Here is a 16,288-nt window from a genome sequence, read left to right on the forward strand (position 1 = left end):
ACCTTGATCTCCTCCTATATATAAGAATGAAGTCTGATTATTTCTGACAAAGAACAACTGTTCTGTGTTAGGAACTTCCTTCATCCTGATTATTAGGATTCTGCTACTGTAGATGCAGATAAAAGGGGGTTCACACATTGTACAAGTACCTTTTTGGTACTCCTAAGTTATTACTTTCAAGATCTTCCACTGGTGAAATATAAAAGCTTCCATTACTAGATATTCATATAGAGAGTGCTTTTCACCCTGGGAAAAATTCAATTTCGAAGGTGAATTCACACACAGAAGTGAAGGCAAACGATTTGTACTCTTGATAATGCTCCTAGTTTAAAAGTATGAGCACCATGGCTTAGTGCCCTTGACTTTTATTATATTGACCCACACTTCCCTTAGATGGCATGGGTTTGATTCCTGCCTATTAACAGAAAGTCTTGATAAAAGTGTGTTGTGTTTCTGAACTGAATGCAGGTTAGATGCCCAATGGCCTGATCCAAAGTCTATTGAAGTCTTTGAGCTTTGAGCTAGCCCCTTAGTGAGGAGCAGAAAGTTTGCCAAATGTATTAAAAGGAAATGCTGCACCTGGAAGATATCTGCCCTGGAAAATGCACAAAGGAAAAACTGACAATGCTTTTCACTTTCTCTCATTTCTAGAAACCACTTATGCCATTTTTTAAATAGGGCCCATTTATGGGGCAAGGCATGTGTGTTCAGTAACATTTGGAGTCAGATTGAGGAGCTCTTAGGAGAGCACAGAAGAAATGTGCTGTGTCAGCCTTAAGGCTGGGGTGAGTCATGCACCTGCGATCTATGCACTTCACATCAAAGCTGAGGCTTTTGCCCTCAATTCAAACCTGTGCATGTTTTGCCACAAACTCATTAGTGCTCCTAGAATTAAGTCCACAGCGACTGTAGTGCTTCCGTGTTGTTTTCCCTGTCATGTTGTGAGATCAAGGAGTGCTTTGGAGACTTCACTGGAGGAACTCACTTGAGAGCTACTAATCTAGTGAGACTCTGTTAAATCAATGATGTCACAGCTTTATTCTTTACCAGGGTTTGTTGTCAAACATTTCTTCTTTATTAAAGCAAATGTTAGGCTCTTGTGACTGAGCCCTCTTCAAATGAAGGTGAGGCCAGATACAGGATTTTCCTGGGTATCCTGGCTCCACCTTTGCAATAAAAGCAATCTCAGCCTAATCACTTTGTAGAGAGACATTACAAGGGCTCCTTCACTCCTTTCTTTGTGTCATCACCTTCAATATTCAGCTAGTTTAATTTGTGAAGATAAAAGGAGTGGGAGGATAATTTCTGATTTACTGTTACCAAAATTATTCCTACATCCATCCTCTATCAGTGATTAAATTACATGTCAAAGCTATGTAACCCACCTACTGATTAGGACATTTTATGTGAAATCTAAGACTTGTTTTTGGTGCCTCAGGTGAATACTGTAAACCCAAAGAAAGTCATATATTAGTAAAACAGAAAACACTGTTATGTGGTGTTCTACTTCCATAGCTACAGAGAGGCTTATAGTGTATTGGTGATTTACATCTTCTCTGAGTTTCTCTTTCTGAGTGACAATCAGATGATGTTTTCCTCAAAACCCAAAATAAAAGTGTTAGAAGATACCATAGGCTTTGACAGCCAGTGTTGTTTGCATGTACGTACTGATACTGACAACATCTTGAAAACACAACAGTATTTCATCATATATGGTTTTAGTTTCTTTAACTATGTAGATTACTATGTATTTATGATAGATCCATTCTGATTCCTTTGGTTAAGATAAATGTTTTCCCAGGTTTCCTTTGCTTTCTGGCTGAAACCATGCACTAATAATTATCTTTCACTTTTGCCTCCTAAATTCTCTTCCTCTTCTTAATGTAAGTAACTTGCCGGCCATAAGAAAAAAACCCAAGCAATGCAAAGCAATAACACAAGCAATAAAGAATGCTGTTTTTTTCCCTTGCACTGGGGCTCATTTTTATTTAATTTCAACCAAATGCATTATTTACTGCCCTGTTTTCTAACACACATTGGTATGTCTCCTGTCTGCTGAGCCTTGCTGTGCTTGCTATGTGTAGTTTGTAGCATTTATGGAAATACTGGCATGTTGTTAAGCCCTTGATTATATTTGTATTGATCCCTAGTATAATTTTACCTCTTTGGCTTTTGTAGAACAGTGGCACAAAACTATTGCCTTCGTACAATTTAGAGTTCCTTTACCTGCAGCAAAGGATCAATTGTAATTAGTTGTCCAGGAGGAATTAGATTAAATTAGGTAGTTTGAAGCCCCATAAGCAATCGAGACATTGATTATAGTCTTTAAACTTAGTGAAGATGTTTCGGACAATTAACACACCAACAGGGACTCTAGAATTAGCAATATGCTTTTTATAGATGCTAAGCACCTTAAACAACTGAACAGCAGCATTACCATTCTTAGGGAACTGCCTGTGCTTTCCCAGTATCAGGTGATCTCATGAAAAACTTTCTATAAACCATGATGAATGATAATGGGCTATAAGCTAGATGGCCCAACATGAATGATCATCCTGTTCTCACTCCTCTGTGCTCTGGGGCTGCTGCCTCAAGAGAGTGAAAGATCTCTTTACCACATGGCCTGAATCAGGCAGACCCAGTGATTTTCAGGTACACAAGACTTAAGAAACATTACAGAATAGATGCTAGCAAATTCAAGAGTTCAAGTGAATGTGATCCCCTAAACAAACCCAATTAGGGCAACTCTAGGTAAAGAGAAGGATGTTGAAAAAATTTTGCAACTAACCCTTGGCATTGTGATCAATAGTGAAGGGAGTACAGCAGTACGGCAAAAACACTGTAGTGATGGTGGATGAGATCATCTGTTCCAGCCCACCAAAATTCCGTTTCCCTGAAGCCGGCTTACGAATAATGATAACAAATAAATTTGGACCAAGAACCAGAATGCGAATGGCAAGCAGACTCATTATTAACGAGGTAAGTTCACTGAGGAAATAGCAAATAAGTAGTATGAGTTGGATCAGCCAAAAATCCACTCTTCCAGGCTGAGTTCCTATCCAAGGATGATTTTATGGTTGGAATCAGAGTTTGGTTCTTCAACTCAGCGTCTAGGGAAGAAGAAATCTATGTCTCTGTTTGGCAGCTATGCCAGTCAGTGGACTGAATGTGATGATGAGACCCTCTTTGGAGGATAGACAGTTGTAGTAGGGATTCCCTGGAAAGGAATTAGGAATAAAGATTAGAAAGATCCTCTCACTAAGAACAATGTATTTCCCCTTTAGCATAGAATTGCCTTTGAGCACTGATACAAATGGTGAAACTGAGGCGGGAATAACAAGGAATAAGTCAACCGTGGAACTTCTAAGAGCTCTTTTAGTGCCTGGACAGCATTCTCTTAATCGCATCAAGTATTGCCTTATGTCTTTAAACTTCACAATCTCGAACCGTTGATAACACAAAGGAGAAAACAGATCAGAACCTTTTCACAAGATGAGCGTGCCTCAGGCAGGCTCAGATTAGCCCACTTTGAGCCCATTGCCACCACCATTTATTGTCTTTCTCGTCATAACCCTGTGGCAAAAGTCCTCAAAATGGCCAGTAGCATTACATTCGTAAAAGAAAAACAATGTGAAATTTCTCTGTTAAAAGTTGATGGAAGAATTCACATTGACATTATGCAGCCAAGATTCCCCTCTTCATTTCTGAGTTACATATGAGTATAAGAAAAGGTGTATTTTTGGAGGGGAGAGAGGTTAATTACTTAATTTAGCAATCCCAAGTATAGTGGAAATAGGCCTTTGCAAGTTCTAAAAACACAGAGGACAGTATAGCACTACTAACTACTCCGAACACCCCAAGGAAGCATAAGGGAAATGTAGTGTGTTTGTTACAAAATCCAACTAACAATAATACACTGAAATGGTTTTAGGAAATCATCTCCAAAGTACAGTGTCAGGAGCAAGAGAAGATCAGATAAATTGCTAGTAGCAGTCAGTCCTCTAAAACAGCTGCTTTCAAACCAATTAGCCAATCACTTAGAAATTATTTTTAGTAGAGCTATGTCAAGAAAGGTGTTTGCAAGCTGTTCAGTGTTGGCAAAAGAAAACCCAAGCTTCGAGGTAGATTGGATCTGTTTTCCTGTATCCAAACTTCCAAATTGCATGGGTTCGGCAATATGTGTGGATTTGAGTTCTCTAAGTGTTTAATACCCCTTTCAGTTATATAGGTCTTAATTGTTTCATATGCTGGCAGAACTTTAGACAATCAGGGCATTATTAAGTATATTTCAGTTAATTTTTGCAACTGTCCTTTAAAAGACATGAGTTACCAATAGTAATCATTCCACCTAAGGCAGCTAATTCTTTTTCTGAAATTAGAAAATTTGCTTAGTATCTCACGTCCCACTGTTTGATAATCCTGGGTAAAAGCTGATGCTTAATGGTGACAACAGTAGCTACCATAGTGCAATTAATGTAGCAAGCATTTCTCAGACAGGTATCCCTACATATCTCTGCAGTAGCCATACACAGTCATCATTATGGTTTGTTTTATCAGGCAAGAAAATAGTAGAGTTAATTCTGTTTGTGAAATACCATAGGATCCTTGAATTCTTATGGGGGTAGAGAATCAGGGCTGGATAGAAGGTCCCATGGTTAATGTATAATCTGAAGGATATCCTCTCTTATAGTGCAGTGTCCTTCTCCAAGCACAGCTGTGCAGTATCACAGTGCCCAGGTATAAGCACAGTTGGTGGTCTGAGGGTTGAAATCTCATGAGACCTAGACAAAAACTAGATGAGATGATTCTGGATGAGCTATAATCATTAAGTTGTACTCAGAATGTATTTGAGAATGTGATATCCAAAGCCTCCTTTCAGGAGGTGGAAAGTGGTATGGTTTCAAAGAACAGAGTTGACAAGATTAGCAAAATTTTACAGCTTTTGGTGTGTATCTCTGTGCAGCGTCAGCGACTGATTCAGTCTGCCAATGGCACAAGCAAACCGCTTCAGAACGGGAAGCATGAGAACATTGAAAATGGGAACATCCATGTGGAAAACCAGGAAGAGAATGAGCATGATAACCTGTCTCCCTTTTCAATACCAGGTAGGCCTGCCCTTCAGGACAAAAGAGAATGACGAAGACTGAGCAGAAGACAATTAAAATGCTGGGATTTAGGATGTCAAAATAGACAAGATTCATGATTCGAAATTATGATGCCTGGGTGGAAGGATAGACACAGCAAGAAGTTATACTATAGTAAAATAGATGCCAGTTAGGTTCAGGCTAATGTGTAGCAACAGGATTGCACAGCGCTGTTAGAAATGAGAGTAAACACTTGACACTGGTCTGGAGTTTTCCAGGTTCCTACTAGATACAGAACGGTGGTTTCTGGAGAAAGAATATCAAAAACATAGATTCAACGTAGACCAAGCTAATCAGCAATGCCCCAATAATAACTTTGGGGTAGACTGGCCTGCTGATGAAAACTAGACTGATGTAGACAGGTATATTAATCACAAGAAAGAAAGTCTTCCTAAAGAAAAGGGAAAAAAGATGGAGACTCAGACGAATGTTGTGAAATACTGGGCTGCATGCATGCATATATGTCTGGAGCTTATAGGTCAAGTGTACGTAGTAATACCCTCCTTCTGGGAGTACTTTAATATTGAGTGATGAAAAGGGCTATATACGGGCAAAGTCTTATCATGATGATTTGCATAGTAATTTACATATTAACTCATCCCAAAGTACTTTCCAAATTAGGTAGTGGTACTTTCTACCACTGAAATGTAGACACTTCCAGAGTTTTGCTTACCAGCAGCCTAATGGCAAATGGCAACATTACAATGAAAAATAAACCCTGCTCCCAATGAAAGTGAGGAAGAACATTATAGGCAGAGTGAAAGGGAAAAGAACATCCTTTGATTTCTGAGGGGGCCACTGGTAAATTTATAGGGGTCATAGCAGAAATGCTGTTGATTGAGAAGTCCCTGGTGCCCACTGAAAAAGACCCTGGGTACATCTACATGTGCACTTCACTGCAGAGTAGACTAATTAGCTCTGCAGTACAGTGTCACCATCTGCACATGTGCTGGTATTAGGGTGCAGTAAACTAATTAACTCAGCTGTAAGATGGGACTGTCCCCAAGTAATTTACTGTGCTGAAACGCACGTGTAGATGGTGACTGCAGGCATAAATTGCACCCAGTCAGCCTAGCCACTTGGGGGCCTGCTTTGCCCCAGCTCAAATTGCTGCTGTCCTGGGTACACATGTAGACACTGTGCCCAGGAGCAGTTTACTCTGGCACAAACTGCTCTGGTGTTTATTGCATCGCATTAATTTCACATGTACATACACCCACTGGGTGCATCTAGACATTCAGTCACGTGTGACTTGTGGTGCCACAAACCTCTTTGCAGCATCACAAACCACACACCTGGAACATTAAAACATGCCCCATGCTACAAATTTGATCCAGGAAATCCTGGTAGCAAAAACAATGGAGGAAAAAGTGGTGCGGCACATACATCTGTAGTGTACACACAGAGTACTGGCCATCTAGAGCAACACTCTGGGTGTGAGCTAGGCTCCGTGCTGCCAGATCTGCACCCCTGCTGCACCAAGACATCAGGTAATGCTGCTAGTGCCAGCACAGGTACTGGCCCCAGTCTCTCCTACCCCTACCCAGGACAATTAGTTGCTCACTGAAGCACGCATGCAGGGACATGCAATGGGGCACAAAGCAGAAGTACACATTTGTGTCTCCACTGCTTGATTGATGGAAATCACATATTTTCCCACTTCAAGTTATGTGTATTATTTTTTAATTCGTTATGCGATCAGTAAGTATCTTCGTACACCTCATGGTAAAACAGAGTCAACCATTGTCCTGTGAAGACAGACCTATTAAATGGATTAAATGGATTTCAGCAACCTCTGGATGAATTGAATGATTTTTTTTTGAAGCGGGGCAGGAATTGTGTCTTTGCTTTTTGTTTTTTTTACTGTTTGCACTGTTTAGATGTAGGCACCTGGTCATGCCAATGTGGGCAATCAGTCATCACTATAAAATTTTACACTTAAAGAAATCATTAAAACTACATTTGTAAATAAGAATTTTTTTAGAAAAAAACTTTTGTTACCAGCTTTGTTTGAAGTAACATAGTTCTACATTTCATTTCACCTTCTTGAATAGTTCAAAAACTGGGCAAATGCAATGCAGAGAGCAAACTGGTAGAACTTTTACTTTTTCTAGATTTGTGCAGAACTAAAACGACTTCTTCATAAATGAAACCCTTTGTATAGATCAGAGTAGGGCTCCCTGGATATATCCAGATGAGCATGCAGGTGCAGGGGCCTGTGTTTGCCACTACTTTGTGTCCTAGGGCATGCCCCTGTATGCATGCTCTGGCACACGCCAAATTGTTTCAGATGGGGTACAGAAATCTGGGGCCAGCACCTGTGCTAGCCCCAGCAGCCTTACCTGGGGGCCTGGGGACCTCCTGGGGCAGCAGTGGCACTGAGCTGGTGCATTGCATGTACCATGCTGCTTTTTTCTGGTGTGGCCTTTTTTGACACCAGGATCTCCCTGTGTCAAATTTTGGTGCCGCGCTGCAAACTGGCAATAAACTCCAGAGTTTACTGCTTCACATTAATTGCATTTGTAGATGTACCCCTATAAGAATTTACAGACCAACAGGATAGTTGGGCATTTAAAATTCTTCTAATTATTTTTAGTTTTTGTTGTTCTGGCTGGAGCCATTTATCTGTTGGATTCTCATTGCTCAGCTCCTGTGCTCTGAGGGAGAATTTTTAATTTTTTTTCAAAAGCACCCTCGTTAATAGCATTGAGAGACATGTAAAGAAACTACACTATGCTTTATTGTTGTTTAAGTGCCATGGTACAATCAGTAGCCTAAAGAATATCTGACATTTGAAATTGGCTTTAGGGAGAAAGGTAATTTTCAGACAGTTTCCCAGCATTCCCTCTGTCTCTCTCTTTTGATATATTTTCAGACTAGGAATAAGGCATATATGTGTATCTAAAGATCAAAAGTTCATGAATTTTTCTGTACTATAAAGAACTCTATGAAGAATAGGCATTGAAAACATGTTCCAAATCAAGTGATTGCAATGTGCTAAGTAGAGAATTCACTTCTGATATTTTTAGAGCTTCAGTTAAAATGGTCAATGATTTGTCTAAGCAACCGGAGTGCCATGGCACCATAAGGTGCCTTGAGATGCTTTGGAGGGTGTTGTGGAGTGCCACACAATGTTACACATACTTAGTGTGCAAACATCATTCACAGGATAAACCCAGAAATTTCAAATAGGAATGCTTAGTGTCAAAACCATTCTGACCTGTTGTGGTTTTTCTGAGTTCTTTGCAATAAAATAATTTATTATTTTTCTGTAGTAAAATAATCAAGTGAAAACAAAGAGCTGAGAATTTGCAAGGAGGGCCTTGAGTCCAAGGGAGTCTAATAAGATTGAGAACCACTGGTTTAAACATTTCTTTTTCTGCTGTTCTCTAGCACTTTTCTTTTCGTGAGTTTGATTTACTTCAGATTTACCTGTCCTAGTTACTTCTGTCAGGACAAGTTTCACCTGAAACAGAAATAGATGTAAGTGAAGTTTAAAGTACTAGTTCTTTTTCTGTGTGATACTGATTTTTTACGTACTGTGTCTATGTCCTGCTCATTGCGCTGTTCATGCTCCTTCTGCAGTGAGGCTCAGTTATAGAACTAAGGCTCTGGAGCATGTGATTGGAAACAGAGACAATTACATAAAGAAAGTTGAGATTGTATTTTGATACTATGTCCAGTTTGGATTGTGAAATGGATTTCAAACCCAAATTTCAGAGAGATGTTAATGTTCAAGATTTGCTTCTGGCCCATCTTGAAATGGAAGGTAATAAAACCAGCTACCCTGGTGTAGCAAGGGCTGGGACACAACCCCTGTTATACCTTTGTGGGACTGGCAGCACCGGTGGGAAACTGGCACTCTGGAGAAGAGGTGCACGGAGAAACTGGAGGGGTGTGCAGGCACCAGGGACTGGAGAACGTGTGTCCCAGGGAGCCAGCACTGATTGGCCCAGGAGGAAGCCCAGGCTGTTTAAAGGGAGACACTGAAAGACATGCGGCATTCAGTGTCTCCCAAAACAAAGACGGTGCAGCTGGACCGAGAGGAGGACCAGCAGAACTGGGGACCTGGCCAGCCAAACCCTTGTGCAACATTGCGACCAGGCAACCATGAGCAAAGGACAACCCTAGCACATCCGGTGAGATAAGTGACAATGGATGGTGGGATAGTGGGGGGTTGGCCCCACAAACTGGAGGGCAGGGGGCATACAGGGGGAGTTCCCTGGGAGACAGGCAGCCAAGGCAGACTGAAAAGAGGGCAAGAGCAGACCCATAGATCCAGCGGTAGCCTCAAGGGAAGTAGAGACAGTCCAGACACAGGAGGGATTTGTCCAGGCCGACTAGGAGAATATCAGCAAGGTTTGAACTAGTTGAAGTGAGCCTAGCTGGACCTTTGAACCTGGAAGAGCAGCCAGGGGGCTCAGAACTTTGCTTTAGTGTATTTGAGAGTCTGGACCACAGATATGGTGGACAAGAGTCTGTTTCTTTTTTTTTTTTCACTCTGATTTAGTACTCCTGGGCTAGGGAGAGACTCTGTGAAGCAGTTCAGTTTAATAGACCTGAAGCAAGGCTGAGGGAGACTAACCCAGGTGAGACCAGCCAACCCAGGGATAATCACCAAACAGAGCCTCATGAGGGAGGAGCTGGAGACAGCAACAAAGGGGAAGAGAGAGAGAGAGGGAGGAAGTAAGGCAGTTGCAGTGTATAACTGAACAACTAAGCCTGAGGAGGGAGATTTGACTGGAGGAAACAGACACTGACAAGTTGCAGAGCAAGGAGCTAAACCAAGTCTGGAAGGAATCAAGGTCCAGCGACTCATACTCACTGTCAACAGAGAATAAGGACCCATCACCTGAAAGGAAAGGGGAAGGATATAGGGAAGGTAGAGCCTTGCAGAAGACCGGCCCCCTGTCGGACAGACCTGTGCTTGAAGTACCATCCATTCTCCCAAATACCTGATCTTAATTACTTCTAAATCTCATCTTTGTAAATAATAAATCTAACTAGGACTCAGAAGACAGGGTAGTTAAATCATTTTTCATTGTAGGAAAAGATTTTGCTTTGTTTTCAAAATGAAAGAAGATTTTAAAAGCCATATATTTAAAAACTGGCAGAATGAAACACTTGAAAACAAAACAAAATTGAGTGGGTCAGATCCTCAGCTAAAATGAACTGGTGTAGCTGTATCAGTTTTTCTGGTTTATATCAGTGGAGGTCTCTCTCAGCATGTATTTTGATAATTCATTGGTAACAGATACAGTAATCATAGAATTGAAGGACTGGAAGGGACTTGTAAGATCATCAAGTCTGGTCCCCTGCCATGGGCAGGAAGTTATTGGGCTCAGAAGCTCAACCAGGTGCCTCTCCAGCCTCATCTTGAACACCTCCAAGGATGGCGATTGCACCACCTCTGCCTATAATGCAAAATACTTATTAGAATTCATAGGATTAGAGTTAGGGACGACTGGATTCTTTTTTATGTAGCAAAATTTCAGTGACCTTAAAAAATCAGAATAGGTGAGGGGCAATTTGCAGAAAGTTTCCTGCAATTTGCCCTGGTTTTAGCCATCTCTAAATTAGAGATCTACATGGCTTACTAAAGCTGTCTGCAGTACCACTAGACAGGATAAATGTTTTTACAGGATGTCAAGATTCAACCTCTGGTACATGAGCAAACCAGTAACTGCCTGAAGTGAAGAAGAGGTTTTCTTTATATTGTTGTTTTTGAGGGTTTTGAAACATTGTTCTGAGGCATCTGGTACATCACTGTCAGGGGGCAGAGTAGCAGAGTAGATGGACCATTGGTTTGAAATGACACGGCGATTCCTGTATTCCGAATGTTAAGTTCCATTGCTATGCACTCATTTCCCACCACATTTCTTCACATTCCTTCGAAGGGTGGATTCAGTGGAGTAGCTATCAAGTTTGAAATACCTGAACTGCAACAAGGCAGGCAAGGTTCTTTGAGCAGATGTGATATCTTTTATCACAACTACATGCAACAATGCAATTGACTTCTGTCAGTGCTGTCACAGCCTTTCCCCTGTCTAAGCTAGATAAAACTGAGTTCTTTGCCATGTACCACATAGGGCTCTTTCAGATGAGACTGAGATCCTGTCTGTTCTGCGTGGGTATTACAAATCTGATGACACTTTTCTTAGAATGAGGAACTTTGGCCTACTGTCACTGATCAAAAAATATCCCTTCTCATCACAGTTGTAACAACACCAGTGCCTTTCACCTCAAGAAGCCTGCATTTTAGTGAGAAAGGGATTTCTATGAGTATAAAGGTTATAAGCTCCTTTGTGATGAAAGGCATTATAGGAATATACTGAAAACGGGTATAGGACTGTTTATGCTGGTATTGTCCCCTGGTTCACATAAACATTGTAATCAGCCTCCCATGTAATGACCTCTTTAGAGTACTTGGAATGGTTGGATTCCAAAATATCTGATAGACAGAGTAGAATATATGGATTTGTAAAAAAAAGAAATGACCTTCCTCCTGTTACAGTATTGTAAGTCAGAAATAACTCCATTGTAATCTGAGTTATGAGGTATAAAACTATGCAAGTGAGAGCAAAATCCAGATCAATGATGCATTCTCTAATGAAGCAACATACATTCTTGTTTGTAAGGAGAGTAGTAAACAGTATAATACTTTTTTCAGCTGTATAGTGAAAATAGTAATAATATTGGATAGAGGAAAGTCTGGTTTCCCAGGGCTGTTGTGAAAAGAGCTTTTCCAGTGCCTTGTAATGGAGATTTCCATCTTTTGTAAAAAAAAACCCAGCTCCTTAATAATATTTATGAAGCAATCTCCCTTCTCTGCAAAAATGCTTGGGGTGCTGAACAGCAATTATAAAGTAATTTCTCATTAACTGGAAACTCCCCAGCCTCAAAAAAATTACAGAGAAATGGATGAACCAAAAACAAAGCAATAACACAGGAACATCTGAAGTAATTTTTAAAACACCTCTGGAAAAAATGCTTTGAGATGTTTTTATTGCTTAGTGTGAAGATAAATGAAAGGAGGTGGGTTTGGGGGAGAAGCAAGACCCACACTATCAGGGATATCAGAGCGAAAACTCAGTTGCCTCAGTGGCAAAACCCTAAACATTAACTGATATGTGAGGGCAAAATTTCATAGACATTAGGGCTGGCCCCACTGAGAACAGTCTAGCTCTATCCTCTTTCAAACCCCCGAGCCTGCTAGGTCAGGGCTCTAAATGGATTTTCCAGTGTAAAGGGCCAGTTTCATTTAGAGCTGACTATCCCTACAAGACACATGAATCTGCCCCATCTCAGCAGCCAATGCAATGAACATTAAGCAGCTCAAGTGTGATCGTGATTGTTCAAACCCACAGGCAATCATGCCACTGTATCTGAACAAGCTGTAAGGGGCAGAACAGCTTTACCATAACCTAGCAAAGAGGAAATTGCAATAATTGACCCCAAGGGTCACAGGAAAACAGGTTGCTGGTCATTATGTGATAATGGGAGTGGAACTGCTATGTAAAAAAGGATATTTGGTTATGCATTTTGTAGAGCTGAAAAACTCTTTTCTCTCCAGTGACTTTCTCTGGATAGAACAAAAATGGCATCAAGACATTAAAGTGAATGCTAACAAACAAGTCATCTTAGACAGTCAATGCCTGTTCGGCAACCCAGCTTCTATCTTCCTGGGAGTGAGGACAAGATTTAGCAAAGCCAGTGCAAAGGCAGCATGAATACGCATAGCTTAGGTTCTTTGCCAATGCAGGACTTAAAAAGCAGGATTCCCTTTGAGGTATGTGCTCCCTGACAGACTCATTGAACGACAATGCATGCTTACTCCATATTGTATAGCTAGGAATATAGGGTTCTTGCACCTGCACTAAGTGCTGAAACAAATGGGCCTGATTTGACTGTAGCATAAATATAGGTGACACCCCTGAAGTTAGTGGAGTTATGCCAGGATCAGAACTGATCTTTATTTTTTTCCTGTCATTCAGTCAGATGGTCACTCACTGATCCTGCACTTGGAATTAAGCACTGAGGAAATTTCAAGCACAGAACAGACTGACTTATTTGACTTTGAACCAAGCTTAGCAACATAGGTAGATAAAGAGCACAAATGAACCAGCATGAGTCTTGTAATGGTCCAAGCTGAAAGAAATTAAACAACAGGAGGTCTAAATTATTATAGCACTATTTACAGCCCTAGTAACAGATAGTTTAGATCTCACTATAAGGCTAAATAGTATCATTCCCTTACCTGAAAAGAGGTAAGTTGAGGTACAATTTTTTTCAGAATGTCTGTATACAGTTAGCAGAAAGTACAAGGTCCCTCCAGTAAAATCTGTAACAGCTCCCCAATGATGTGTAGAGTTCTAGGATAGAGAGGTTCTAAGAGAATATTGCTTTTCAAAACAAGTTTATAAGATCTGAGCTCCAGAAGCCCCAACTGAGGGGAGAAGACTGCCAAGTGTAGCATGTTTCCTGGAGGGGCATATTTGCTTGTTAGCATTCACTTTAAAATCTCACGTTAAAGACCTGATTCAACACTTGCAAATGTATGCAACTAAGTTCATGATAACTCCCAGTTACCTCATGAAGATTACTGCATGTAGACTTGTTCTCAGGGAGACTGGTGCATGCTCTTAAAAATTTAAATATTTTATATTAAATATAGAAATGTTTAATGTTTGATTGTACTCCATCTGATGCATTATGGGTCAAAGTGTTGATCACAGACCCACTGAAGTCACTGAAAGACTCCTGTTGACTTAGGAGGGATTTGGATCAAGACACAATGCTGAAATATTTAATTAAGCAAAACCCCTGCTGAACTCTGTGGGAGTTTCCCCAGAGTCTTACCTGCTTTTATTAACTTGGGTAAGTAACTTAATTTGAATATTATTTCAAACAAGAACTGGTATTTTTCCCCTCTTTGGTTTGATTTCTCCATCTATTTCAAAATGGCATATTTTAATGGATTGTGTGCACATGATTGTCAGATAATTGCCAGATTATTTATATTGCTGCTAGTATCAAGAAATCCCTGCTAGCTTAATTACATCAGGAAAACAAACATGTAGCAGGCTTCACAAATTCCACAAAGAATATGAAAGTAGTCCTTAGTGTGTGAAAATCCTAGGATTTCCTTCAGTCCTCATGAATTGAAATTTACCAGTACATTTGCAGTACTTTTGAAAGTGATGGTGTTTCACACGCCTCTATAAGTAGTAATGCTTGACCTTTTTATATAACATTTTTCATCAGTTGATCTCTGAGTGCTTTGCAAAAGAGGCCACTATCCTTATCCTCATTTTACAGAGGGGGAGACTGAGGCACAGCAAAGTTCACCCAGCAGGCAGTAGCAGAGTTCTAGTCTGGTGCACTATTCACTTGAACACAATCAGTCTGATTATATTAATATAATATTAGTCAGATAATAAACAGTTATTTGCAAATTCTCTGACACTAATTGCCACCAAAGCACAGTTTAGGATTGGGACTTATGTCAGTTTTTATATCAGCTAAGAATATTTTCTGGTTATTAAACAGATGAATACAGTTTTGTAAAACTATAAATTTTTCTCTGTTCCCTTAAAATAGGTTTATGACTAAAACTTAACATTTGCTTTTTATTTCAGGTGAGAGCTTAATAGTAATTTGAAGCATACCCTTCAAAGTGTAAAATACCGGCTTTGAATTTGGGATTCAGAAAGAACAAATACATTAGAGCTCAGAGTCTTTGTTGGGAGCACATGCACAGCTGCTGTATTATACTTCTCACCCCAGGGTAGTACTGGGCTGATGATACAGGGCAACAGAAATTTTGAGGGTTGAAAAAGGGCGCACTAGACCCCCAAACCAAAGTGCACAACTGTCAGCAGTCCTGTCTCACTCAGTACCTATGCAACAGAGCCTGGCACAGTGACAGGGAAGTTAAATACACCCCCCAACCCCGTCTTTTTTTTTTCTTGCAGATGGAAAAGTGAACAAGATCAAGTGGATTTTGACATGGCCATTGATATTTCTGCTTTTTTGTACCATTCCAAACTGCAGCAAGCCACGCTGGGAGAAATTTTTCATGCTGACGTTCATTTTATCCACTCTGTGGATTGCATTGTTTTCCTATTTTATGGTGTGGATGGTAAGTGAGCACAACAAGACATTTTATTAACTTAAATGTACAGCCCAAATTGATAACTTCAGCACCAATCCTACTTTGTATGCAACATAGTAGTAAGTTAACATCCTGTCCATTTGAATATTCTATCCCATAGGCCAGTCTCTTTGCACAGTGAATTAGGTCAATCTTTTTAAATGTTGTGGGTCCCTGAAGGTGCATGTCATTGCTTACATGGTTTCTTAGAAGTAATGTGCTTATTCCCTGCCATTGGCTGAGCGTTAGGCACTGAAGGCACAGGCAGACGTTTAGACCCCCACTGTAACTCATGGTGCTTTACATGGCTCAGTGCTGCTCACATCCCTCTTTTTGCTTTGTCCAGCCTGAGCTGGAGGTGGTTTTGGGAGTAGAATGGATCCCCCTTGCCTTGTGGACCTGGCCCAGCTCCCTCCAGTACCCAAGCCAGAGTAGCTGGGGGGAGGAGGGGGCACGGGGGACCCTGTTCCACTCCCCCCAGCTCCAGCCAGGCAGCAAACCCTAGCAGGCAGCTTGGCGCCACTCCCTCCCTCCTCCCCCCCCGCCCTGCTGACAGCCCAGCCCAATGCATGAAAAATTAACATTAGGGAACACAAGTTCCCTAAGGTGCTCTAAAGTAGAGCTCCTTCATCTAATACCTTATCTGAGGAGGGTTATTTCTTTGTGTGATCAGCCATCCTAAAAGCGTTCTGCAGCCATGCATATGTGTCATGGCATGGCTGTAGAACGCTTTCAGGGGCTTGATTGTATGAAAAATGAAATCATCTTCAGCACCACTCTTTAAGCGCCCAGCACTTTTATGATCCTGAAATTTACTGTCACAGTAAATTGGGAAGGTAGTGAGGACTGCAGGATCAGACGCAGTGTAAAATGCTTTGAGTAAAAAGTACTGTGTTAGTCAAAAATATTATCCCTCTTGATTAATGTTTCACTGATTGCCTAGAAAATCTTTTAATTTGTTCTTTACATGTGAAAAGCTTAGTTTTGAGAA

The 16,288-nt window shown here is 40.7% G+C and overlaps 1 protein-coding gene across 2 annotated transcripts in view; it reads left to right on the top strand.

The window, feature by feature from the left end:
* Positions 1-16,288, top strand: part of SLC24A4 (solute carrier family 24 member 4) — a 161,957-nt gene that overhangs the window by 134,955 nt on the left and 10,714 nt on the right. For both annotated transcript variants that reach the window (XR_009460247.1, XM_006271078.3), the window contains exons 11-13: positions 2,810-2,979; positions 4,964-5,105; positions 15,119-15,285. Coding sequence is in view for 1 of the 2 variants with exons in the window: in XM_006271078.3 (XP_006271140.2) it covers positions 2,810-2,979; positions 4,964-5,105; positions 15,119-15,285 (479 nt within the window). In the remaining variant the exon portion in view is untranslated. The remainder of the gene's footprint in view (positions 1-2,809; positions 2,980-4,963; positions 5,106-15,118; positions 15,286-16,288) is intronic.

The sequence above is a fragment of the Alligator mississippiensis genome, chromosome 2 (genome assembly GCF_030867095.1).
Source record: "Alligator mississippiensis isolate rAllMis1 chromosome 2, rAllMis1, whole genome shotgun sequence".
NCBI lineage: Eukaryota > Metazoa > Chordata > Crocodylia > Alligatoridae > Alligator > Alligator mississippiensis.